Source organism: Drosophila biarmipes, chromosome 3R (genome assembly GCF_025231255.1).
Source record: "Drosophila biarmipes strain raj3 chromosome 3R, RU_DBia_V1.1, whole genome shotgun sequence".
Lineage (NCBI taxonomy): Eukaryota > Metazoa > Arthropoda > Insecta > Diptera > Drosophilidae > Drosophila > Drosophila biarmipes.
In genome coordinates, this window is record NC_066616.1 from 5,312,726 (window position 1) to 5,339,557 (window position 26,832).

The 26,832-nt window shown below is 41.0% G+C and overlaps 3 protein-coding genes across 7 annotated transcripts; all 3 read left to right on the forward strand.

The window, feature by feature from the left end:
* Positions 1 to 232: 232 nt before the first annotated feature.
* Positions 233 to 2,036, forward strand: LOC108027099 (mucin-5AC). The gene is made up of 2 exons (XM_050888328.1): positions 233 to 251; positions 307 to 2,036. Exons 1-2 carry the CDS (start codon positions 233 to 235, stop codon positions 2,034 to 2,036), a joined length of 1,749 nt encoding a protein of 582 aa, XP_050744285.1.
* A 352-nt stretch (positions 2,037 to 2,388) lies between these two features.
* LOC108027140 (uncharacterized) lies at positions 2,389 to 6,265 on the forward strand. The gene is made up of 3 exons (XM_017098359.3): positions 2,389 to 2,414; positions 3,505 to 3,557; positions 5,466 to 6,265. The coding sequence occupies exons 1-3, from the start codon at positions 2,389 to 2,391 to the stop codon at positions 6,263 to 6,265; spliced, it is 879 nt and encodes a 292-aa protein (XP_016953848.2).
* A 4,491-nt stretch (positions 6,266 to 10,756) lies between these two features.
* On the forward strand, positions 10,757 to 24,134 carry LOC108027442 (uncharacterized). 5 transcript variants are annotated; one of them, XM_017098891.3, is made up of 9 exons: positions 10,757 to 11,546; positions 13,470 to 13,706; positions 13,837 to 14,093; positions 16,225 to 16,409; positions 16,547 to 16,912; positions 17,855 to 18,041; positions 20,464 to 20,574; positions 20,647 to 20,825; positions 23,507 to 24,134. In XM_017098891.3, the coding sequence occupies exons 1-9, from the start codon at positions 10,889 to 10,891 to the stop codon at positions 23,646 to 23,648; spliced, it is 2,322 nt and encodes a 773-aa protein (XP_016954380.1). In that variant the 5' UTR covers positions 10,757 to 10,888; the 3' UTR covers positions 23,649 to 24,134. The 5 variants fall into 5 exon arrangements, with proteins under 5 accessions (XP_016954380.1, XP_016954381.1, XP_016954382.1 ...); XM_017098892.3 differs by having other exon boundaries at positions 13,473 to 13,706; XM_017098893.3 differs by lacking the exon at positions 16,547 to 16,912.
* The last annotated feature ends 2,698 nt before the right edge of the window (positions 24,135 to 26,832 follow it).

A 26,832-nucleotide genomic window follows, 5' to 3' on the forward strand; every position in this document is an offset into this window, starting at 1 on the left:
GATATTCTTCTTTTCTAAATTAGCAAGCAGTAAAAAACTGAAAATCAATCTTCACCTACATACTTAAAGACGCTACGATTATTTTTTTTATTAAACAAAAGATTGGCTTCGTATTAATTAGCAGATTTATTAGACATTGAGTTTTACCAATGACACACTTTCCAATTCGAACGTGCTGGTCCATATAAAATGCGAAATGTATCAAAAGAACTACAGTTCGTTTTGCAACGCCATGGCGTTTATTGCTTATGGTACGTATAGATACATATCAACGATAATGGAAACTAACAGATTTTGTTTTTGTAGCGCTTGCCATCCTGTTAAGCACTTGTTTTTGCCGGTCTGGTGCCGGTAAACAACAGTCAAATAAAGAAATATTCAATTTGGAAGTACCAATTCCCATAAAACTGAGCTATGGCAATCAACAAATTTATAATAGGACAAGGCCGACGACGGGAGACTTGGAAAATAAAATAGCAGAAAAAATTTATGAAATAGGAACGAAGAACTTGCTAATGGACTCTTTATATCATGATGATGAGCCCCCCACCAATTTTGCACTGAAAAAGTTTTGGGGAAAATGGCGACGAAAGAAGACATCCACGAGGCCTCCAACAACAGCCCGTGACCCATCTACCGCAACTGCCGATCCAGCTTCGACAGAAACTCCAACAACATCCACTGACCCATCAACATCAACTGCCATTCCAACACCAACAGGAACTCCAACAACCTCCACTGCAATTCCGCCTTCTTCAACCACGACAACAGAAGCCACAACCTCTACTGCAATTCCCCCTTCTACAACCACGACAACAGAAGCCACAACCTCTACTGCAATTCCGCCTTCTACAACCACGACAACAGAAGCCACAACCTCGACAACAGAAGCCACAACCTCCACTACAATAACCCCTTTTACAACCACGACAACAGAAGCCACAACTTCCACTGCAATTCCGCCTTCTACAACCACGACAACAGAAGTTACAACCTCCACTGCAGTTCCACCTTCTACAATCACTACAACAGAAGCCACAACCTCCACTGCAGTTCCACCTTCTACAACCACGACAACAGAAGCCACAACAACTACAACAGAAGCCACAACCTCCACTGCAATACCCCCTTCAACAACCACAACAACAGAAGACACATCAGCAACCACTACCACAGAAGCCACAACCTCAACTGCAATTCCGCCTTCTACAACCACGACAACAGAGGCTACAACAACTACAACCACGACAACAGAAGCCACAACAACAACCACTACAACAGAAGCCACAACCTCTACTGCAATTCCGCCTTCTACAACCACGACAACAGAAGCCACAACCTCCACTGCACTTCCACCTTCTACAACCACTACAACAGAAGTCTCAACCTCTACTGCAATCCCGCCTTCTACAACCACGACAACAGAAGCCACAACAACAACCACTTCAACAGAAGCGACAACCTCAACTGCGATTCCGCCTTCTACAACCACGACAACAGAAGTCACAACAAAGTCCACTTCAACAGAAGCAACAACCTCAACTGCAATTCCGCCCTCTACAACCACGACAACAGAGGCCACAACAACAACCACTACAACAGAAGACACAACCTCCACTGCAATTCCGCCTTCTACAACCACGACAACAACCACTTCAACAGAAGCGACAACCTCAACTGCAATTCCGCCTTCTACAACCACGACAACAGAAGTCACAACAACGTCCACCTCAAAAGAAGCCACAACCTCAACTGCAATTCCGCCTTCTACAACCACGACAACAGAGGCCACAACAGCAACCACTACCACAGAAGCCACAACCTCCACTGCAATTCCACCTACAATAAGCACAACAAGAGGGGATACAAAAACCTCTACAGCAATTCCGCCTACAAGAACTACGACAACAGAAGCTACAAAAACCTCTAATGCTATTCCGTTTACATCAACATCGACAACTCGTGATCCGTCTACCTTAACTGCCGTTGCAGGATCAACAGGAAGAACATCCACTGCAATTCCGCTAACAGACTAAGCTGCATTTCCATTACCATGGCCACAAAAGACACAATATAAAACTTCACAAAAATATATATCTGTTTACTCCATCTTTAGGTTTTTTCTACCCAAACCTCCATAACGCAAGGAACAAATCGAAAAGATGGATGCAGAATTCCTCTTATGAGGTGATGCCGATTATGTGTTTACATCTCAAAACAAGGGAGAACGCTATAGTCGAATGCCTTGACTATCAGATATCTGTTACTCAGCTTCAGGAAGCAAAAGGGAAGTGAAGATATATAAGAAACAAAGCGCCACATACTCGCTTTTTCAGTACATGTTATAACATATTATTACATATATGAAAAAAAATTGTCATGACAATTATGGCCACCACAGTTTTGGGCGGTTGGTGGGCTTTAAAATGGGCGCGGCACTTTTTCTGGGTCAATCGATAGGTAGTGATGAGACAAATACATTTTATTTAAAATTTTTTTTTTCTATCATAAAAACTGTAGGTGCTACAAATTTTTGAGGACTGCGAGAGAGACACCACGCTGAAAAAATTTGTGCTGAGCAGGAAGGCCAGGAATCTACCTGCCAGGTCTGACGGTTCTAGTTCTTATAGTTTCCGCTCAGTGTTCATACGGACAGACAGACTGCCAGACAGACAGACGGACATGGCGAGATCGACTCGGCTAGTGTTCCTGATCAAGAATATATATTCTTTATGGGGTCGGAAACGCTTTCTACTACCGACGAATCTAATATACCCTTTTAGTCTACGGGTAACGGGTATAAAAAATGAAGGATATTTCATGTCATGTCATGGTGACGGAAAGCAGTTTTCCACCTCATATAAGCAATTTAGCTAATTAGCAAACCCTTGCGATTAGGCAGAATTATTACATTTTTTATAAAAGACAGAACATAATAAAATTTAAATCAAAATTCAGAACTAATTAAAAACTGTTATTTCTAAGCTGACAAGGTTATATGTTATAAAACACCAAAGATATAATTTTCTCATAATTTCCAAATAATTTTCCGACCGTTTCTATGGCAGCTATATCATATAGTCCTCCGATTTTTATCGAATTTATTTCGAAATTTAAAACTAATTAAAAAATGTTATTTCCAAGCGTAGGAGGTTATATGTCAAAAAATACCGACGATATAATTTTTATACCCTTGCAGAGGGTATAATGATTTCAGTCAGAAGTTTGCAACGCAGTGAAGGAGACGTTTCCGATCCCATAAAGTATATATATTCTTGATCAGCGTCTCTAGACGAGTCGATCTAGCCATGTCGGTCTGTCCGTCCGTCTGTCCGTCCGTTTCTACGCTAACTAGTCTTTCAGTTCCTACTTTTTTGCGTAGGAACGGACGGACTGAAATCATTTTACCCTCCGCAAGGGTATAACAACCGCATAAAATGGAGGAAGATATAGTTGCAATTGATATACAAGAATTTTTTTGATAACAACAAGTTCATTTTAAAGGAAATTGGAGGTGTATTTGACAAAGAAAATAATTTTAACATTAATTTCGTTATGCAACCTCAATTTGACTTCACCCTTCCTATCCTAATTAGCATAATTAATAGCCCCCCTTCCACCTTGTATCCAGAAATATTATACACTACTACAGCACGAAACAACACTTCATTGATGGTTTTGGGGCAGATTAACTCCAAAAATCTCGTAAGGTTATCCAAGTTCATCCAGTGTATTACATGAGTACGAGTTGGAGATCCTGGCAGTGGTAGAAGCTTTTCGAAAATACTGAATATAACTTTTGGATATGCATTTCAAGCTGGCAATGCGTTCATGAAGACGACTGAGAAAAGAGAAGTCACACTACGACGTGAGACAACGTTGGATCCACGAGCTTCAGAAGTTTGACTTTGAATTCGAACAAAAATCAGCTGATGCCCTTTTGCACAGCAAAGTGAAGTGTGATGAGGAATTAAATGATGAGGAATTAAAAGCCATAATAGATATCCTTGCTAAAAAAGGATGGGAACCACTTCAAAAATTACAAATCGATTCTTTGGGGCCTCTCAAATCAACCCACACGGCATATAAGCACATTCTTGCTGTCATTGACGGATTCACCAAATTTTTATTCCTATATCCTACGAAATCAACATCCTGTAAGGACGTCATCACTAGGTTAGAGGCTCAGAGCTCAATATTTGGAAATTTTGCTAAAATAATATCCGATTGTGGCATAGCGTTCACTTCAGACGAGTTCAAGAAGTACTTTGAAAACGAGGGCACTGAACTCCAGTCACTACTGGAGTGGGAGAGCAAACGGTCAAGTCGAACGCCTAAACGCCAAAATTGCATCTATACTCTCCAAACTGTCGTTAACCAGGTTCAGCAAACAACCAATTGCAGAAGTACACACACAATTCCATTCGAACTTCGCTTTAGTCGAGTGTCTCGTCTTGGAGATACCCGTTACTCAGCTTAATGGAGAAAGCGATATTGTAAGAGCCAACTACTGGCTATTTCAGTATATGCTATGTGGGCAGCATACAGATGCCAAGTCTGACTGTCCTAGCCTTTATTGTTTCTGAGATCTCAACGCTCATACGGACAGACGGACGGACAGATGGACATGGTTAGATCGACTCGGCTTGTGATCTTGATCAAGAATATGCGGTCGTTTTACTCTACGAGTAACATATATGATTACTTTGGGGACTTTTCATTTAAATGGGAAAAACCAATCCCACATATATAAGGTTTAATTTGGAAACAGGATTCTTAATTTTAAACTTAAAATTAGAAAGTAATTTTCTTTGTACAGCCTTATAATTCTTTCATGACGTTGGAGGATAAAAGGATAATTGTGTTTTCAAGGTTTGGATTAGTTAGGAACGGGATTGTTGAATATATTGTGGAAGGATGGGCATTCACTCAAGATATGTTCAATGCGTCTGTGCCATTGCAAAATTTGCATTGGTCCGATGGAAGTTGAACGAATCTAATTGCATGGGTTAGGCTAGTGAGTCCAAGGCGTAACCGTATAAGCCTGATGGAGAGTTTAGTAAACACTGGGTTATTTTTGTGTAATGGTCAAGGCTAAGATGACTGACATTCTTTATTTAATACCAAGTGGAGGTTTTATTAATCATTAAATTTATAATGTTCTATTAAACTTGAATTTATTTATTCAAAGCACGTAACAAACGAGTTTTTGGAAACTTAATTTATTCCAAGCTTTTGTAAAAAGCAGTGATCTTAGGTTCTAAAAAACTGTTTCGCCAATTAGCAACGTTATAAATGAAGTAGGTCACTACTTTCGCATTTGAGCACAACATATAAAATGCGGAAATGATGAAACAGTTTAGTTTATTTTATATCGCCATGAAGTTCATTTACAGTGGTGCGTAGCTGAAAATAGATTCATTGAAGTTTGTGTATTATTTACTATAAACTATTTACAGTGGTAGTCCTGCTCTTAACAACTCGAACTTTAGCCCAGTTGCAAAGTGAACAACCGTTAGCGGTGCTGAAAGCCAGCGGAGATGATCTAAAAACTCCACTGATTGTGCTTTTAAACCCCATAGCTAAGCCAAAACGTGGGGAGTCAATTGAATCGGAAAAGGAAAAGGAGGCCACACTTATACAAGATTCTGCAACCATTCCACTTGTAACGGACACAACAGCTTCAACAGAAAAGCCAACGAAAAAAACAGAACCTCTTCAGAAGCAGAAACCAGCTCGTAGCCATGGACAAAAGAAAAAGCATCCAATGCAGGACTTATTGCTGATGCCAGGAATGTGGGAGAGTTCCCCGATTGCCCGTGGACCAATAAATACAGTGGCTACTCAACCAGTGTTCTATCCCCTCCCAGTCTATATCCCATATCCCATTCCCTTCATGCTAAATCAACAGATGCATCTGATGAGCAAACCGTCCAGAGACAACGTGGAGGATCAAATAGCACTGGACTTCAATGAGTTGATGTCTGTAAATCTACTTCGAAGCTCTCTCGAACAATACAATGGAGCTGAATGGCAGAAGATAATGAAGAGTCAAATGAAGCCACCTAACCAAGATGGCCCAAAAAAGTGGAGGGGAAAATGGCGAAAGACAACGACAAGTACAACTACTTCAGCAACTAAAGCTCCAGTAACAAGTAAAACTGAGCCAACAAGATTACTATTGAACAGCAGTCCCCCAAGTGGAAATGAAGAAGTAACCATCGAAACCACTGCCGACAATGAGGCAATTGAAGCAGCAAGTTAATTGAATAAATAAGAGGGGCAAAGGAAGTCAAGTTTCCGTAGCATAACTAAAGGTAAAACTTTTTTTGATAATATAAGTACGTGAAGGACAAGTCATGTTGAAACAAAATAAAAAACACATAAAGGAAATATAATAAAAAAAATATATGTTGTAGACATATTCTACACCTTACTGATTAATTCCTGCTCAAATTAATAATAAAGTGCTAGATTGTAAGAAAGAAACATGAAGAAGTCTTCCTTTAAATTATTTATAATTATTTATAATTTTATGTTGTACAAATTACAATTACAAAAAAAAACTTTACAGAAAATACAATAAATATTATAGTTTTTAATAAAATGTTAATAAATGGAAAATTTTTTTTACTGACTTTGGCCGAGACTACTGTAAATCTCTTGCAAATGCCTTTGCAAGAAAACAGCAAAACTGAAGCATACTTTCCGGCGGTCAGAAGAGCTTGCTTTCTCTCCATCTCTCTCACTATTTTAGTGTGTCTGTCTGTATCTGTAAATACTGCTAACGTATCAGTACCTGTACGATTAAACTCACCTACCAACACCCAAAGTTGGCCGCATCTTTTGTGAGGCAGCACCTCCGTTTCAGTTGGTCTTCCACGGTCGCCGGTCTTCCACGTTTATCGCGCCTCTCTGGTTGCTATTTATTGGCAACGTAAAACCTTAAAAAGTGAAAGAGGCGACGGATTCTGAAAATCAAATATAACTAATTTCTTCTTGTGAACCGAGAGCGAAAGTGACCAGCGGACAAATAACAACATATCTCGCTAATTAGGCGTCACGCCACGGCAAGCAACAACGATTCGCGCCCAAGAATTGTGAGACAATGGTGATGGCAAGTGACCGTGCGTGTTAAATGCTGGTGGATCACCATTTCAAGTGAGTAGGTAAAAGCAGGAAGACAAATATTCCCAGTCAAATCGAACCGGAATGCAAATATTTGACCCAGTTCAAGTCGCCTGAGTGACCAACAACACAAGAGCCAACAGCTGGCAACCCGGCTGCACTTATCAACCGAAAAATGGAAACCTGTTTGCCGGGGAAATGCGATGCATGTCCAGTGCATTTAACCCAGTGGGTAAAAGTGAAATTTCCTGCGGTTCCACGGCTTTGCCAGCTGCCTTCGTAAAGTTCTTAAAGACCTTCCCCGCCCACCTGAGTTATTAGCGCATGCCAGATGGGAATCTCAACGCGCTCTAATACACATTAGAATCCCAATTAGTGCCTTGGATTGCGTGCTCACCGGTTGTAGATTCTCGGCACGAAAACTAAGCCAAAAATAATAGGGTGGTTACAGTGATACACAAATTAAGAGCACGCCAGAAGAAAGTAAACAAATCGTTTCGCGCAGCTCAAATTGTGGTTCACTCCAAATAATCACATTTAATTGAAAATGAAACCTTTCGGCAAATTTGCAGGCGATAAACCGCAGCAATGTATGCGAAGCAATGCGGTGGCAGAATGTTTTTTATTCCGAGCTCGAGTTATTTTATTTCGTTTTTATTGTCTCTCAGCCAATAATCACAGTCAATTTGCTGAGCTCCCCGGCAGATGGATCATAAAAAGTACGTTGAATCCGATCTATTTGGACTTAATAAGCCATTAGTGAGTCAAGTTGGTTAACCGCGATGAAAGTGAGTCTGCTTTTCGTTCGGCCCAGCTTTAGATTTCACTGAAACGCAACCGAAGAAATGTAGAAAGAGTTGAAAACTCTTTAAAATATTTGCACGCTAACACAAATCACACCACAGTTGGCGAACTAAGATACAAGCACGCATGAAGTGAAATTAGTAATCTATTAGACGCATTCACTTGGCGTTCGACTGAAACCGAAAGTCCGCCCCGAACACTGATACAATTTAATGAAATGCAAATACTTAAAGCTTTACATAACCGCTCGTCGAGCCAGATTCAAGCATTTGCGATGTTCGGATGCGTACGTCTGCCCGAGAAATTGTCACATAAAAATGCAATAAAATCTCACGGCAATGCTGCGACTGACAGCGGCAAAAACAACGTGCAGGGAAAGCTCGTTACCTTCCGAAAACGTAATCTACCTGCCAGCCCAGAGCTGGCCATTTTCAAGAGCCATTAAGATAGATGTAATTGAATCATTATTCAAAAGAGCAGAAAGCATTCGAGTGAAAGCCAACAACAGAACAGCGGCCGAAAACAAATGTATCTCAAGTCTTGCATAAGTGCGACAACAATCTTTAAGTGCTCATAAGTAAACAAAAATAAATTTTAGGTAATATTAAATAAACAATACATTTTAATTAACTATTTAACAAATTAAGTCAGATATATTTACTTTGTTCTCAGTTTTGAATGTAATTTCCTCGCTTTTAAAAGTTATTTTAATCAACATTAGCTCAAAGTTCGGCCTCTCTTTAAAGCCGAAGTTCCATGCTTCTAAGCCACTAACCTTCAAGCCACCTAACGGTTGCAGCTGGGTCTTCGACTCGACTTGAACCCGCGAAGAACTTACATCATATGGTTTTTGGGCGGGAGCGAGTTCTGCTGCCGCCAACTCCCTAAACTTGATTTAGCAGGCCATTATTTTTATAGCAATTGTGTACTCGCAGCTTTATGGCTATTTCTTTCGGCATGACATAAGCCGCCATGGCACTTTAATAGAATGCCTTAATATGAAAAGCCATAACAACGCGCCGCGTTACATGAAACATATGTCGTTTATGCACATTACGCATATGTAGCGTCTGCAGAGAGCAACTAAGTCGCAGCTCGTTAAAAATAATAATCGTAAGTAGTACTCTAGTATGCAGCTGTGCGCGTAATGCGGTCTAATTGATTGCATTGGAAACATGATTATAAACGGCTGAAACAGTTTGTGGACTGCCTCTTATGTCTATGCCCGAATCAGCGACAACGCCGAGCTAACTAGAATGCCGCAAAGGTCTCAGACTGGTGCCAATTATGTTCAGAGCCAGAATAAAGTAGCAATAATAAGGTCAATGTGCAAGCACCGAGATTGATATCTTGGTCAAAGATGGAATATTACCTGAAGCACTTTCAATGGTCCACGAACAATAGATGAATGTCATATGTCATATGTATGCCACCACCATCTTTTGTTGCTCATCGGAAGTGGTTCAAGTAATGGCGATTTTATTTGACAACTTGATTGCTTTCTTTTGTCCCCAAGAACGTCTGTTCCCAATCCAATCCAATCGCTGTAAATAAAAGGTAAGCGTCGTTTTAGGAGTCATTTGGTCTCCTATTTTCGTTAAGAAATATAAAAATGAGATATTTTTTTTTTTAAATACTTACATTTAATAAAACCCCTTATAAATTCCCGCAAATAGTTGAAAGCTCATCAAACACTGAACCAATCCTTTTCACAAATCACATTAAGCGCACAAAGAAATTCGTGTTAAAAACAGGTTTATTTTACATTATCTATTTAGCATTCAAGAAATCCAACGAATGTGATTATTGCGACCTTACGATAAAAAAGCTTTTATCTTTGAATCGAATTACAAGTCAGTCGCTGGACTCGTGACCCATTTTCTCTTTTATCTCGATTTAAAGTTGCCGGAAAACCAAACACAGAGTAACCATATTGGCATCATCAAAACATAATATGTACGTATTTGTCGTTGCAGGAAAACCCGTTGACTGGACACCAAATGGCCGTGAAAAGCGCCGACTAAGGAAGAGCTGGGCAACAACTACGAGGAAAATTGACGTCAAGTCAGCAGACAAACTGCACTCGAAACAAACTGAAGCTATCTGGAAAATGTATAAACAAACATAGAGCAGTGAGCGTAGACCAAACAACTTTCAGCCGCGGCAAAAATTACAGTTAAGGTTTGCGCGGCGAAAGAATCTTGAAAGAGCTACGTGCGAATGCAAGAGTTACCAGTTACCATACACCAGATACAGCCGATATTGCAGTGCAAAAAGTCAACGACAACTGAACGAAACCGCGGAGAGTAAAGCCCCAGAGAGAGCAAGCGGTCTGCTTCAAGCCTGGCCATGATCTTGGCCAACTGTTTGGGCCACAACACGCTCAGTTGTTAACCAGACGCGCACGCATGCGCACGCGGATCGCGCCAACAGGTGATTTGCATATCCCCAAGATACAAGTTACAAGATACTCGCGTCCAGATACGAAACCGTTAGGCCGTAGGTGTGACGCGATGAAGTAATTGCAGGTAGCCGGATAGCCGAACAGAGCAAATAGAAAACGCGCTAAATGCGGCAGCGAAATTCCAAACAAACGAGTCCAAAACAAACACCACGAAGAAAGTACATTAAGACCAATAAAAAGAACCGAGCTGCTACGAAAATCGACCGACAATCAATGGAATGGTGTTTGCGTGCTAAGCCGAGTGCCTCATAAATTGATTTGTCAATTGGCTAACGATTTCGCCAACAAAGCCGGCCATTGCGTCCGCAAAAAGCCAGAGTTCCCGTTCCCCAACACGAACTTCCAGCGAAATCAGCTAAATAAACAGTTGGGTTACAGTTAAATTGCAGGGCCAGGGTGCAATTGCAATTGCGATTGCAATTGCAGGTTCAAGGTGTGAATCGGCTGTCAGCAGTGCTAACTGGCCGGGTGAAACCGAAAACGAAACGGAAAATGCCCAGCACACACAGTCGTTTGCACCATAATTGGGGCTCGGGTGAGAGCCACCGACAGTGGACATCCTCCAGTAGAAATCGCACCTGCAGTCGCAACTGCCACCCAGTGAGCATGGCCAGGTTAAAGAGTGGCCACTTGATTTTCCTCCTCTTGATCTGCCTAATCAACTCGGCCGCCGAAGCGGATGGAACGGCTCGGAATGGTCGTCTTGGTCGCCATCTCTCCACCACGCCGCTGAGCCGCCTGGAATTGGAAACGGAGGCCGTCGAGGAGCAGGAGGCGGTCAACGAGTCCCCGACGGAATCCCCAGCGGAGTGGACGACGACGGAACTGCCGCCGGAAGGAGAGTGGCAGCCCGTGGTGAATGCCACCGATATTCCGGGCAGGAAGCAGACGGATAAAGCGGCCCCTGGCGACTCGCTGCTCCTCCGCCTGGCCAGGCGCTTCACTAGTGGAAACGAGCTCTGGGACGGCCTTGTCCGCGATTGCTATCTGAAGCCAGACGTCTCCTGTTTCCAGAAGAACGTCTATAGCTACCTGGATGGCGCCTTGGATGCCCAGGATGTCAATGTGACGCAACGACTCAAGTTCTTCAAGAACGAAGTGGACTACAAAGTGGAAAAGGAGAAGGAGGAGCACTCGGAGGCACGTGCCGGTGAGTTGAATTTTCTATAGCGCATCTCAGAGCTTTTAAGAGGTCTTATATTCCACAAAATGTTGCTGGAGAAAAGAGATAGGAAAAAATCATAGATAGGTTTAAATAATTTAGCCGGTAACGTAATTTGTTATTAAAAAATATGAATCAAAGTTAAAGTGGGCATTTTCTGATCTCCGATTAGGACTACTAAGCTTTAAGTGCAAATTGCAAGATGAAATTATTTATTTTTTGAGTGAAACTAGCTCGGTATCACAAAAAAGTAAATAAACTCAGTGAACTAGCAGCCAATTCTTGACATTAAAATGGGTTTTTTTCCCCAATTAAGTTTAGCAAACATCGTCTTATGTAAGAGCCCTTGTATGCTCGACTCGGTGTGTGCGACCAGTTTTCACGTCGATTCTTTTCTTCGTGTTGTTTACCAATACCTGAGCACGTCCACAAAAAATGCCGCTGCCACTTCCAGTAACTTTCACTTGCCGCGATTTGATTTGATTTTTAACGTATTTTAGCTGCGCCAGAGAGCAGTAAAATATCTGCTGCGGCAACGATCTCTGTTTATGTGAGTCACGGCGCTTTGACTGCGCTCAATTATGCGGCTCTTTACCAGGCATCAGATGTTTTCTTCGGCTCACAGCATGGCCAACACTGTAACAATCGCCCATTAACAGCCATCGAGTCGGTCAAGAATTATGTAAGCTGCTGGAGATCATTAGGAATTTGCAAAATTAGCTAGGTGTATATTTAAAAGCTCAAAGAAGTATAAATGTTAATGGGAATGGAAATTTACAAATTGAAAGGTTATTAAATTATATTTAAGGTGAAGTTTGAAATACAAGTAAAACAAAAACAGCAATAAGTAAATTGTTTAAAAAACTATAAAGGAAGTTAACTTTGGCAAGCCAAAGTGTATATATCCTTGCAGTTAAAAGAAATAAAAAACGTTAGCAACACCATGTGAAAATTTTCAGTGATGTTATAAATACAAAATAAATTTCATTATTTCTCTATATGTTAATTCTCAAAAATATAAAAAATGATATTCCCAATATAATAAGATAATATGTCAAAAAACACCGAAGCTATAATTTGTTTCATATTATTTTCCCACCCATTTTTTTGAAAAAATTGAATTCGAAATTCAAAACCAAAAAATGTTATTTCCAAGCAGAGGAGGTTATATGTTAAAAAACACTAAAGATATAATTTTTTTAAATTTTTTTTCCGATAATTCCTATGGGAACTATAAGATATAGTTGTCCGATCCGACTTATATTCTACCTGCAATAGAAAAAAGACTTTTGGGAAAGTTTCAGCCCCATAGCTTTAAAACTGAGAGACTAGTAGAAACCGACGGACAGACGGACTCGTCTAGTGATGCTGATCAAGAATATATATACTTAATAAGCGGAAACGTCTCCTTTACTGAGTTGCAAACTTCTGACTGAAATCAATATACCCCCTGCAAGGGTATAATAATACTGTACTGTCAAAAATTAAAATTTTCTTGGAACTTAAAACGTAGAAAGTCTGGTTAAAGTTATATTACACTTTTATTTTACAATAAAGGCAAGTTTCTAGAACACAAAATTATGTTATTGCAGTGCTTAGTAACAATTTAAACCCCTTTGAATTTTTTTTTTTTTTTGCCTTTAAGGACTGTGAACATATTTTACTCATTTAAGCCAACGGAAAAGTGTTTGCCAAGCGGAAGCGCACAGCTCCCCCTCTCGCTTATATATAGATAATTTGCCTTAAACACAGAGCCAACTTAAGGATGTGTATATTTACTCGCAGTTGCGCAAGAACATCCAACATCCTATGCAGAGTGCTGAAACTCGCTTTCCACACAACTTTCATTAACCCAAAAGCGTCACTCATGAGTGTTTCTCTGCCTAACTCTCCGATTCTGCATTTCCCAAGCAGCTAGTGCGGAAACCCCCATCGAGGAAGTGACCAGCGCTCTGTATGGCAAGAGCATCAAGTTCGCCATGACCCACGATCTGGAGGTGGATCTGCCCGAGGTTATGTTCAATGGGGCCACTTTTCGTATCTCGCCGCGAGCCATCGAAGGCAACGGAATCATCGCCAAGCTGGAGCTGATTCCCAAACAGGTAGTCAAGGCCCGACTGGCCGGGGCGATAATCCAGAAGAAGATACGTAAGTAATACTCGCAATTTGTTTCCCCATCGCGCAGTTGCAGATGTAGCAACCGCTTTCACTCTCTGGCCAATCCACGGCAGCAACTGCATCCAAAAGTCTGATTCGATTGCTACTTTCGTTTGTCCAGAAAAATTTCTACGCAGCAAACTGGTGCTGTCGTTCCTCGCACTGCTGCTGATCATCAAAATCATCAAGATCAAGTTGTTCTGGCTGCTGCCAATCGTCATCGGAGTCGGGGCGGCCAAGAAACTACTGCTCAAGTTCCTGCTCTTCCTGTTCCCGGCGCTGTCGCATCTCTTCAAGCTCTGCTCGCACTACCAGCAATCCTATCACGCACCAGCCAAGTACCACCACCACCATCACCTCATCGATCATCACCACACGGTGAGCGCAGTTGGGAGACGACAATGCACAAATTGCATCTTATTCGCAGAGATTTCTAGAAAGTTAATCGATACAATCAAATAGAATTGCTGGTATTAAAGAAGGTGCACCTGCCTGGGTAATACAAAACGCATAATATTAAGTGAAGTTCGGCTTTCAAGCATTCATAAAGATTCTCTTAAGTTGGGTCACTGGCATTGCATCCGTGACATGGTTACAACCCAACCAAAAACCAAATTAAAGTACCAGTTGATATCTGATTTTAACAGTTTATTACAACTACTAGATACATATAAAACACTATACAGAAACTAGCCAATCTAAACAAGATATTCATATAATGAAATTAAGATACTTTGAGTAACATTTTAGGTATTTGTTGCATATATCTTTTATTCAACTTTATAATCAAATGTTTACAAGTTTTAAAAGCGAGCAGAGCACAGATGACACTGGTATTTGACATTCGGTTGAAAGAAATTTCTTCGATGCCAGCAAACGCCACTAACTGGTTTGGGTTAGGCTGATTATACTTATCATGTTTCGGGCGTATTTTTGGAGAAATTTCATTAACAATCTGGCTGTGATTCAGCTCGTCTATAAGTCTGCCGGTCGGAAGTCTCTTTTGTTCGTGTGCAAGCCGCGCTCCCGGAAATTCAATTAGAAAAGTCTAGAGGCGTTCTCCGCCGGCAGTTGAAAAGTATTTCCATTGAAGATTCCCGACTTCAAGTCGGCATAGCACGTGCCCTCGAAATGAGCTCACGCTGACACAGACAGCACCCAGCTTGACATATCGTCAAATGAAATCCCGTCTTTCTATTGGGGCCGTTGACGGGGATTAGCCAGGCCTTGGCTGTTGCCGCCCCATTTTCCCACGAAAGAGTGCACACGCGTAGATACTCGTATTTATGAGATGTTTATGCTCCCAGGGAATGCCATCGAACTGCGACCAGGGCCTGAGCCACTGGGATAATCCGGGCTTCCATGTTTGCATACGACAATCTTGCTCAAGTGGGACTTCCCCAGAATTGATTTAATAAAACGACCACTTAGCAATTACAATCCTTTAAAAGTGTCGTTTATTGGGGTTTAGGCCAACGCTGACAACTGGAGAAAGCAGGAATCCGAGGGGAATACTTGCAGCTTGACTTTTTCTTCTTTCTTCCGCGGAATATATGAATTTTCCAAGTGCAGGAAAGCATTGGCGGCATAAAAAATGGAATATCGATTGGGGAGTAGTTTGTGTGAATTCCATGTGCGAAGTTACACCCGGGTGGCCAATGATATGTGCATATTTTCTAGACCACTTGTAGTCAGTTAAAGCGTCCTCGCCATCCCTGGCTGCTTTCGCACTCGGTGTAAATTAAATTAAATGACAGAGTGAAAGACTTTCCCTCCAGAAGGACCAAGAAGCACGCCCACTTAACAATTCGTCTGTTCGTGAGCGTTTGTCACCTCTTTGCTAGGAAAAGTTTCGGGCCGCACAGCATGAAATATGATTCGAATTTGGCGCACAATAAAAAGCACAAATAATAGGCAGGGCTTGAACTCCGAGCCCAACTGCCAGGCGATGACACAGCCCCGTATCTCCGCATTTTGTTCGTTATTTACGGCTTTCTGGCAGTCATTGAACTGAGCCACCAGCCAAGTTGAGCTATAATGCGTATTATTTGGTATGTTCAAACATTGGCTATAAATAGCCGACTAGATGGTGCGTTGAGGGCACTCCAAAGGAAGCCCTCCAGAGCAGCGAACAAAGTTTTGCTGCCAAGTTAATAAATGTCAAGCAGAAGCCGTGCACCCGACGCTTCATTACCATTTTTCTAATTTGCGCTCACTGACTGCCATGGCAACGCACTTAATAAAGTTCGGTGCAATATGCATCACTTTATTTCGAAAAGCTCAATTGCACCCGGTTATGCTCCCTGAACGGTGGACAATATCGCTTTGATTTGCTATTGCATTTTGTAGTTTAATTATCAATATTTATGTTTCTTTTTTAAGAAGTCAAGTACCTCTAAGTAAAATACTGCATGTGTTAGAAAAACAGATTAATGCAATTATCCATACTTCAATTTTAGAAAAAGTACTTTTCTATTACACAACCTAAATCTTTATCTCTACTCCCCAGGTGGTTCCCCCTTGGCACAGCGGAGAGCACCACTCGGGTCCGGTTCCCGAAATCATCTACACCCACCCGCCCAAGGGTCACCCGTCCGCCTATCTCCACGGAGCGCCGGTGCACGAGAGCTACGGCCCCGGGTTCGAGCACTTCGAGGGGGCCTGGGAGAACAGTGGACCGGGCTTGGGCTCCGAGTAAGTTCCGCTTTTCTAGACACCTCCCACGCTTTCCGTATCCGCATCTGTAACTGTCTGTGTCTCTGTCTTGTCTCTAAACCACACTCAAACGCCACACTCTCACACAACAACCGACCTGCATCACCATACAATAGATACATAGGCGATATAAATCGCGTTGCACAGATAGAGGAGAATGCGCATTACTTTAAGCCCCACCCGGCGAATGACGCCGGGGTCCTGCATGCTTGGGGCCTGGGCACCACACAGGCACACCAGCAACACCAGATTCAGGCACAGGCACACCAGCAACATGCGACACACCAGCAGCAACACCAACGTTGGCCTGCCACCCAGCAGGCGAGGCCGCCCACCCAGCCAAAGCAGCAGTCGCAACAGCAACAGCTTCAGCTTCAGCAGCAGCAACAGCTCAAGCTTCAGCTGCAACAGCAATTAAGTGCTCAGAAAACTCAAGCCTCTAGTCACAGTTTAAACCCATTTCAAAGTCAGGACAAACAAAGGTACATGCCACTCAAGGGCGCCCGAAACCCGCAAACAAGTACACCTACGCACATGAAAACTCACTTGCACTGCCGCCGAGAACACAACCGCACACCCATAAATTAGGTCGTTGTATAAGCTACTAACTCTTACTAGCCCCGAAGGCACTCCTTCGTTTCCCGGTGACTTTATTTTAAAGTGCTTATATCCTACGCATTCATTGCTTGCACTGCAAAAAGGGAATCACACTTATTACTTGGTGGTAGATTAAAACCAGAAGGTATAATTCTTCAATACTATATCTCACAAAAATCATATTTAATCTCTATATTATCTCTTGAGCGGTGATAGAAGAAACAATTTAGAAGATCATTTCTTAGCCAATTCATGGTACTTTCCTCTTCTAAGCTTTAATGTCAATTGTCAACTTTGTTTCTGCGCAGAACTCTGACAAAGTTAAGCTCGCAGATTACTTGATGATAGAGCATTATTATAGAACTATTAATTTGTAAAAAGTTTTCTTTAATTTTGTTGTATTTCTTTTAAAACTTCGTTAGAGCCCGAAGGTATACTATATCCAAATCAGAGATTTTTCATCTAAGCTTAGCTGTCAGTATGCCAACTTTTTGTCTGTGCAGGACTCTAACATACGTTTATTATACCCTTACTTATAATCAACGACCCATTCAAGCGAGAGTATTTCTTCATCGAATGGAACCGCTATCTGTTTGATCCGCATCCCTTCTTATGTCCCTCCTGCTTACCCAAATGTAATTAAAATTCCTTAATGAAAGCCAAACAACACTCACTGTTGGGTGGCAATTGTTTCCAATTAAAAAGAGCAGCGGAGAGGAAATTTGATTCGCCGCCACAGTGGAACTATTGTGCCAGCCCAAGTTGACCCTCCCACACCTCGCCCACTCCCACCTGCTATCGGCACCTAATTTTCCCCCTGTTTCCAGCTCCAGGCCGGCACACACGCAGCACCATCCGGTGTTCGTTCCGGGACAGGGCCCCGGACTGGGACCGGGTCCCCATCCGCCGCCAAGTGGGCCCGGACTCACGGCAGCAGCGCAAATTGCCGCGCAGTATGATCCCGCGCGCAATAATCAGCAGCACAACCAGGCGGTGCAGGAGCCCCAACTTTCGGTGCGTATCACATTACAGCCCATTACGTATGTTGGTATAAATTTCCACCAGGCAAACGGAATACGCAAATGTGCATTATTGTAATCGCAGCAATGTACATAAAAAAGGAGTCTGTGAAATCAGATAGCCCACGTGTGGTTGGGTAGCAAGAGTGGCGCCATTTTTTCGCGTAGAGCATACACAGGAAGGGCTTAAAGGGAAAGAACACTTGAAAAATTTGTCAAAATCAAGCAAAATGGCTATATTAAGTTGAGAGTTATACTTTCGGTCATTTGTTGCATATACAATATAGTAGAACAGTTAGGAAATAGGTTCTTAAAATCATTTTTATATCAATACCGCTTTTTTAGTATTTATTTGTTTGATGTTTCGTTAAGAAAAAGTAATTTTAAATATATTCTTTAGCATTCTATTATATTCTATTTTCTATTTTTATTTCTAAAGTATTCCAAATCTCAATATCCTTTAAAGGAACCATCTAGGCAAACAAAATCGAAATGTAATGATATAATACAAGACTTTTTTGGACTTCTATGAAGACATTAAAATGCACCCTGACCTGAAAACAATAACCAATTATAGTAAACACATAAAAACAAGGAGGCTTACTTTATAAATTTTTTAAAACTAAGTACTTTTCAAGCTTCCCTCGGTGAGCATTTAAGAAAGAATTTAATATTCATGGTCGTCTGGGCACTGAGACCTCCCCAGCCAGCACGATTCCGAGTGGTGCTCTGCACCTCCTCCTGGCTACTCCCGTCATTAGTGGCTCCTATTTGCAGATTGCACATTTGCCCAGCCTGGCAGCACCACAATCAATCAGGCTGCTGCGTTTCACAGGCAAACAATCGTCTGGCAGACGGCTGGCTCTATTGACACTTTCCACAAAAGTGCAAATTGTTTTCCTATGATGCAAATTGTCTTGTCCGCACGGCAGGCGAATTCTTTTCTCTTTTTGCCCAACGACACATTTCGAGGTCTCAGACTGCAGCCCTGCAAGGTGAATGGCTTGGCAAACAGTTTGTGCAGACCAAACAAACGACCGACTGACTGACTGACTGACTGACTGACTGACTTACACTTGATGACGGTTTTCACTTTCGAGTGCGCAGAGCCGGCGGCCGCATGTGGGCCGGGCCTTTGGGCTCTTGGCTTTTCAACTAAGCCATAATTAAAATGCACTTTGCCATTGCACTGCCCGGCCGACAGCAAAATCCGCAGGCTTGCAAAACACCCCGCTGCTCACCTTAATTAAATGAGCACACCTCGCCAAGCCATGGCCGCATATGATGGGAACTCCTGCCCGTCGAGAAAGTGTGCCAGCGAGCTTAGTTGGACTCGGATGAGCTGTCCCCGGCAGAAGGTCAGCAGCGCTCGCAAACTCAACCCTTTTCACACAAAGTGGTATTTGCTGTTACATCCAACAAAATGTGTGTACGACGGCATTGACTTGGACACATACCTAATTTATGTGCCATTTGCATTTCCGAGTTTAAAATTAATTTCCACAGAATAAATAAGAAAAGTTGCAGGCTTGTAAGAGACGTCGCTAAAATCATAACATATGCTTAAAGTACTATTGTCTTATATGGTCACAAAAAGGAAGGAGTATTTGAATCAGCCCTAGTATTAGGGAATAATATTTTCATTTGCCTATCTCAAAGCAGCACCTAATATCAAGCCGAATTATATAGGACTTGTGGTTAAACCATGTCATTCAGAACCCGTATTCGTTGTACATTTGCAGCGGATTGATATGATAGCTCAATGATTAAAACCATATATAAAAAGCCATGCAAAATTTAGAATCCCTTACAATATTTTTCTTTGGTAATATTATGTTTTTGTCCAAATTCCTGTGAGAACTTTATGATATTGTTCCAACCAAACTGCAATAAGAGGAGGACTTTGCATGCAGTTACCTAAACTCTAAGATACTAGTTTCGATTGAAACGGACGGAAAGACAGGCGAAAAGACGAAAGTGGATAGATAAAACCTTCTCGGGATGCTGATTAAAAAAACTTAATGTTTTAAAGTCGAAAAACCCCCTCAATTCCGCAAAATTCTGATTGAGCTTATAATACTACCTGCAAAGGTATACCACAAGTATATGACAATTGTAGTTTAACTTAGCGTTTTGCATTTCCATAAAATTTATTGTGCAAATTAATTTTAATAAATTAATAAAGTGGGAAGACCTCTTAAATAGAACAAGATACTTGCGGAATATCTTTTTAGAAGAGATATGAAGAACCTCTAAATATGGCAGTAAAAATCTCTTATATTGGGTGCTCTAGTTTTATCGACCCATTTGTTGCTCCTTATATAATGAAATACCAAGTTTGAACATAGTGAAAAAGATAGATTTGCCGAAAGCATGACTGACAAAATTCCCTGTATATCCTCTTTTTCCACCTCCAGCCCGAACTAGCCGCCCAGCTGAAGGAGGCCATCCGCATTCAGGCCGAGCAGCGCCTCATCCAGCAGCAGCAGAAGATACTGGAGCACCAGCCATTTGTACAGGACGGACAGGTTTGCGATTGCTGACATCCGCCGCACCAAGCTGCTTTCGTGAATAACTTGTGCGCTTTTTGTGCGTTTCAGCCGCTGTATCCGCTCAACTACGACCCCTTCTACAGTCCCATCCTGCTGAAAATCGACAAAATCGTCGAGCAGCTGGGCGTGAAGAACGACCTCTGCAAGGAGCGCATCGTGTGCAGCATGTACAAGGACCCGGCCACCTACAGTCCGCACAGCAACTTCATCTCCGCGGAGCTGAGTCGGTAAGTGTGAAAGCACCAATGTGTAAGGTAGTTATTTGGTAACATTTTCAAATATATTTTCATACCTTGTTCAACCTTCTTGTGTAATTCCCTTTAGCTTACTAAAGGTGTGAGATGTGTATTAAATGGAATCCATATCTTTAAATGCATTACTGCTAATATGCGAATGTTTCTTGTAGGAAAAGGCTAAGATGTTGCCATGGCAAAACTGAAATTTATTGCTTAGAACGGTATCTGCCATAAAAATCAGAAGTGAAAGTCTTTGAATTCTAAAATTGGCTATAAAAAAGCATTTAAAAATTAAGCATTTACAATTACCATTTACCATATAAGTCAATTGGAATTGCACAGCGCCCAAAAGAGTATTAATTTTTGTCAAAAAGAAAGCTTTTCCTTAACAGTTTACTTTATGCATTTTCATTATAGTGTAAGTTATTCATATGTTTCTCTTTAGTTTTCAAAATCTCACGACTTACTATTTTGGCCATAATTGCAAGAGGCAGGCTGGCCTTATGGCTGTGTGCCTTGAACTAAGTCTTGTCATTTGCCATAAAATGTGTCATTCTGTGCTCTAATTGCTCCCCAGGCATTGCAAATTGTGATGTCAGGCAGTCAAAACTTAAATTCAGTTTGCAGCCAGCCCAGCTCGATGCGTTTTCGCTGCGACAAAGGCTTTAATGGCCCGCCTCCAGCGCGGTCCCCCATCATTGCCTTTCAATTATCGTCGCAAGTTCGTGGCTGTCGCGTCGCATCTTCTAATTGAACTGCACGCTGCACACTGCACTTGACCGGCCAAGCGGAACTGCCTGCCACAAGCCGCGTGCCATCGGAGGTGGTTCCACCCACATCGGTCACTCCAGGGGCACTCGAGCATGTCACAGACCAGATAAACTCGCATTTCGCATTCATCATATTTCTCATGGCTCATTATCTTCGGGCCGTGCCTATGGGCTTTTTTCACGCTGGCAACAATGAGTGCAAAATTGCCAGACCCGAGATAACTGGCTTGACAAAATTGTGAGTGACAGGCTCGTCCCCCAGGAGAAGTCGGCTAGACCTAGTCCCTATGTCTTGTGATTTATGAGCCAGCGTGCCCATGGCAAGTCATTAATTGAGTGGCCCAAAGTGTGCTTAATTGCCTTATCGAGACGCCATTGACGATGGCTCGGAGCTCAGGTTTTCGGCCATTGAAAATAATTAAAATAAATTAACCTGATGAAAGGTTATGTTACATAAGGGAAACAATCACAGTTAATTGAAATACTGCTAAAGTGTTTCGGGAGAGAATCGCTTTTAAATACCATTTGGAACTGTCAGCCCAGGGCGTTGTTTGTTTACCTTTAATTTGCCCTGTTTCTTGAAATATTATTGAAATGTTTGACGTCAGCAATTAAATTAATTAAAATCTGCTCTGTTTTCGGAGATAATTGCAAGCAAAGCGGAGGTTCGGTGGAAATATAATCCGTCAAAAAATACATCTTATCAAGTCGGAATCAGTATTATAAAATCTCATTATCGTTGGAAAATAAATCTATCAGAGGAAGTGGGTTTAACTTATATTGATAAATAATTTGTAACTCATTGAGTAGCTCTATGTAATCCCTTGGCAAGGGACTGGGTTTGGACCAGAATAAGTTACAGAAGTTTGACTGTAGTTAGTTGTTGATTTATTGTATTTAGCAACTTCTTTTCGTGAGAAAAGGCGGAAGATGAAAAAACTGTTGTACATTAAAAGTCAGATAACATATCCTTGCATCGGGTCACGTCCTCCCATCCTCCTTGGCGGCCAAAGAGCATAGGAAATCAGGTTGGCCTTGGCTTATGAGGGTGCGATTTTCCGGCCACCACCTCCGAGCACGACTGACTAGTCACATGAAATCCATTAGCAACACCCCGCCCACGGAATCAATTGCCCCAGACGGCTCCAATTTAAGCTCGAATAGCTGAGCACCCGAATGGGGAATGGGACGTAGGCGTCTTTGGGTGAAACATGGATGTCTGGCACACAAAAGGCGCGTGTTGGTAAGCCCGAAAGAACGCACAAGCGATTCGACCTGCGCTCATGAAAACTTTACTGCGACGGCCCGAAGTGGCAAAGTTAATTAGCCGACTTCCTGGCACCCAACCAAAGGCATTCATAGGCTTTGGCCTGCAGCTAGGACTAACTAAGTGAAAACACTCTAAAGAAACATTGACTTGACTTCCGGGAAATCTTTTCAAAAATCTGCAATATTTAATATTGTTAAATCCTTTTAATCACATTAATTAAAGACCGTACACATTGAAGATTTCTGTATAAAAATGGCAGTCGAAAAATGTCAAGAGCTTTATTTTGTACTTTTGTTTTTGGTTGACGTGAGTATCAGGAATATTATGAATAATAAATTATTATTTCACAAATATAAAAATACCTTTTGAGAGATTTTATTGAACATTTTAAAACATTGAATATCTAAAAATACATTTATATATATATATTATATACATATTTTGTAGATCATATTTTTAATATCTGGCATGACTTATTTTAAACGACATAGATCAATTACAAAAACCTTGTTTTCGAGTGTATAAAAACCACGATGGGAAGCATCTGCTGAGATAGCTCACACAAAAAATACCATTTAATTAAATACGCCAAAAGTTGTTTTGCTAAAGTTTCTCATTTGTGTCTGTTGCAGCGATACCAGCGAACTGGAGCCCGTAACGCATGCGAATGAGGCAGTGCGTCGTTTTTACCGACTAATTCAGGCTGCCCGGGATGGCCAGGATCAAAAGGACTGCCAGAGCCTGTATCCACAGTGCACCATGCCGGCCAAGTGAGCCGGAGGTCCCAAATCTTGGAGAGCGTGAGACGTTGGGCGAAAACGAGCAACTTTGAGTCAACTTTTACTTGTTAAAAACCGAACTGTAAATAGGATAAAAGAGCTAGGCTAAGCATAATTTATTTGTTAAACTCGTATTTATTTATTTATTTATTGTAGTCTAATGGTTCGCCTATTTAATGTCAAATGAAGCTCATCGGTCACTCAACCGCTGCATTAATATTCATTCTGATTTTGTTCACTGTTTCACTAAAATCGGCTGCGGTCAGAACACTTTTTAAATTTCCCACACACACACGTGAATGGCTCACAAATAATTCACTGGTAATTTACTAAAAATACGATATAATGAAATCAGAATATTTATTAATTGCCGGTCAGACGGGTGCGGCTGAAAATTCAATTAGTCAATATGCAAAAATTGTTATTAGAGAAGATTTGTCGCCAGCACATGAAATGGTAAATAAAGTGAAATTGTGTTAAATGTGTATCTATTGAACTTTGGGCCCACAGATTGAAGGAGAAGAACAATTTAAGAGAGCTTCACACATCCATTTTAAGCAATATTCTTCAAATAATTTCAGGATTTCTTTGAAGGCTAAGCCCTAAAATATTTGTTTATTTTAGTTTAAAAATACGTTTTTGGAAGAACGGAGCTCTTTGGGTTAAATAAAAATTAAAGCAGACTATCTGTGCTGTACAATGAAGTCCAGCTTCTTGTCTTGGACAAGCTCTTTGTTTGTCTTGGCATATCGTCCTTATCTATTCCTTTTTAATGAATGGTCTAACCTAATCAATTTTTGATGGGTAGATGGTTATTGTTAATCAGAACAAAGTCTATCTTTTTTATCCCACGCCCATCCTTAAGCTCACGATAATTAAATACGTAGACTATAAGTGTTACCCAGAAAATCGAAAAGTGTTGCAACGTATCAATACCTTCAAAATTTATAAATAAATTTAAACATATCGAAGTTAAACACAAATCAGTCAGGTATGTATTGAATAAAGCATTTACAAGTCAAATTGACCTGGGGGCTCAGTCTAATTCGCCGAACATATGTACACGTCTTTGATTTGTAATACCTGGCTATTGAATCAATGCTGTTAACACAAGGCAATCTGCATGCATATCTTAGCAGTTTATATTGGGAACCCACATGCTGGGAAATCACTCACTCAGACCAGCAGGTTCAATAATAACATGTTTTCTTTGCATAAATCAAGGCTTTTTGGCCCAGCAGGAATATCGTCTAATTGTCGCTGGCAAACAGTCGAAATGGAAGGGAACCTAATTGCATAAATAAATTTAATAGGCAGTGTATTGGCGTTGGGGCGACTTTGATGTCTCTATGACGAGCACGACCTCATCAAAAATTAATATTTATGTAAATTCCAGGCGCAATTAACACGCAAATGGCAAAGCTTTCACTTTTCTTCCAGCATAAAAATTCCTTATTGCCCAAGCAAAAAACAAAAGAAAATGAAAACAGAAAAAAATAAAAATACAACAAAGAGCGGAAGCGTAAGTAAGACATTAAGATTCGTGGGCCCAGCCAACTGCACTGACATCAAAACACCGATTGCCAAATTGGCAGCTCATTAAATGCCAGGGCAGCCCGAGTACTTCGACACGAAGTCCCCTGCTCCGCCCTTATAATTTCCGTGGGCTCGGCTAATTTTGGCCCACCAAAATATTTCCGCCACTCGAACAATTTTAAAAGAAATCAAGTTGCGCACTCCAAACACTGTTAATTAATTCCATTGATATGAGTATCGATTTTATAATTTTCCAGATATCATTGACCTTCTTAAATGCTAAAACAAAAACGCATTGAGACGGACGCTTGTTGGAAGGCTATTTTTATACATTCTACTATCTTCAGGAATTGGAGGATTTGCTTCGCATATTGTTTCTCCCAATCAGCAAGAACAAATTCTCGCTTCAGTTTGCTCATTGAGTTTGCTCATTGAAGTATTTTAATTGCAAAGTGTACGTAAACTGTGTTCTAATTAAGATTACTACAAATTGTACATTTTACATACACAGAGTATGGAAAATATTTCTTTAGCGAATGGATCACAACTTCAAGGCCATTTATTTTTCGAGCTTGCCTATTAGCAGTGGCGGATCTGGAACCTCAATTTGTATTCCCTTGCAGAGGGTATAATGATTTCAGGCAGAATTTTGCAATGCATATATATATATATAAAGTGTATATATTTTTGATCAGCGTCACTAGACGAGTCGATCTAGCCGTGTCCGTTTGTCGGCCTGTCTCTCCGCAGGGGTATAAAAATTATATCTTTTGTGTTTTTAACATATAACCTCCTACACCTGGAAATAACATTTTTTAATTGATTTTGAATTTCGAATTAAATTTTATCAATATCGGACGACTATATCATATAGCTGCCGTAGGAACGATCGGAAAATTAGTGGTAAAATAATATGAAAAAATGAGATCTTAGGTGTTTTTTAACAGATAACCTCCTACGCTTGGAAATACAATTTTTTTTTATTACAAGGTAAGTTCCAAAGTAGACAGGACTTTTTTCATATAGCGCCCTCTAGTGACGCCATCTATAATTCAACTGGTGCGTTAGAATCTGCTATCGTTTATCGATATTGCACCGGCATACTGGCGGCCATATTGGGCAACGAGCTAAAACACTCGTTGAACATGCTTTTGGACCAAAACGAAGTATTAAAGCAGAATGAGAATATTTTGAATAAAATAAATTGATTTTGGCGAAAAAAATATTTGTACTGTCTTTTTTTAAAGGTCCTGTTTACTTTGTAACTGACCTTGTAGTTCTGAATTTCAAATTAAATTTTATTAAAATCGGATGACTAAATCATACGAGGTGTGTTCAAAAAGTAAGGTGACTTTTCAAATTTCGCGGGCAACATATTTTCGAAAGATTAGAAAGATGCCAATGACGAGCCTCGCTCTGGACGCCCAAGCACGTCAGCAACTGATGAAAGCGTTCAAGCAGTGAAGAAAATTGTTTTGGAAAATAGTCGAATCACTGTCAGAGAAGTGGGTGAAGATTTCGGTATATCGCTTGGCTCGTGCCATGAAATTTTTTCAAACGTTTTGGGCATGAATCCTGTGTCAGCGAAGTTTGTTTCAAAATTGCTGAATTTTGACCAAAAGAACCGTCGCATGAGCATCGCT

Excerpts from the sequence above, each read along its gene's own strand:
- LOC108027140 (XM_017098359.3), top strand. The coding sequence starts at position 2,389 with ATGGCCACCACAGTTTTGGGCGGTTG. Across the intron at positions 2,415-3,504 it reads ACCACAGTTTTGGGCGGTTG|GAAATTGGAGGTGTATTTGA; the intron begins GTGGGCTTTAAA and ends TTCATTTTAAAG. Across the intron at positions 3,558-5,465 it reads TTTAACATTAATTTCGTTAT|TCCTGCTCTTAACAACTCGA; the intron begins GCAACCTCAATT and ends TTACAGTGGTAG.
- LOC108027442 (XM_017098891.3), top strand. The coding sequence starts at position 10,889 with ATGCCCAGCACACACAGTCGTTTGCACCATAATTGGGGCTCGGGTGAG. Across the intron at positions 13,707-13,836 it reads GATAATCCAGAAGAAGATAC|AAAAATTTCTACGCAGCAAA; the intron begins GTAAGTAATACT and ends TCGTTTGTCCAG. Across the intron at positions 20,575-20,646 it reads CATTTGTACAGGACGGACAG|CCGCTGTATCCGCTCAACTA; the intron begins GTTTGCGATTGC and ends TGTGCGTTTCAG.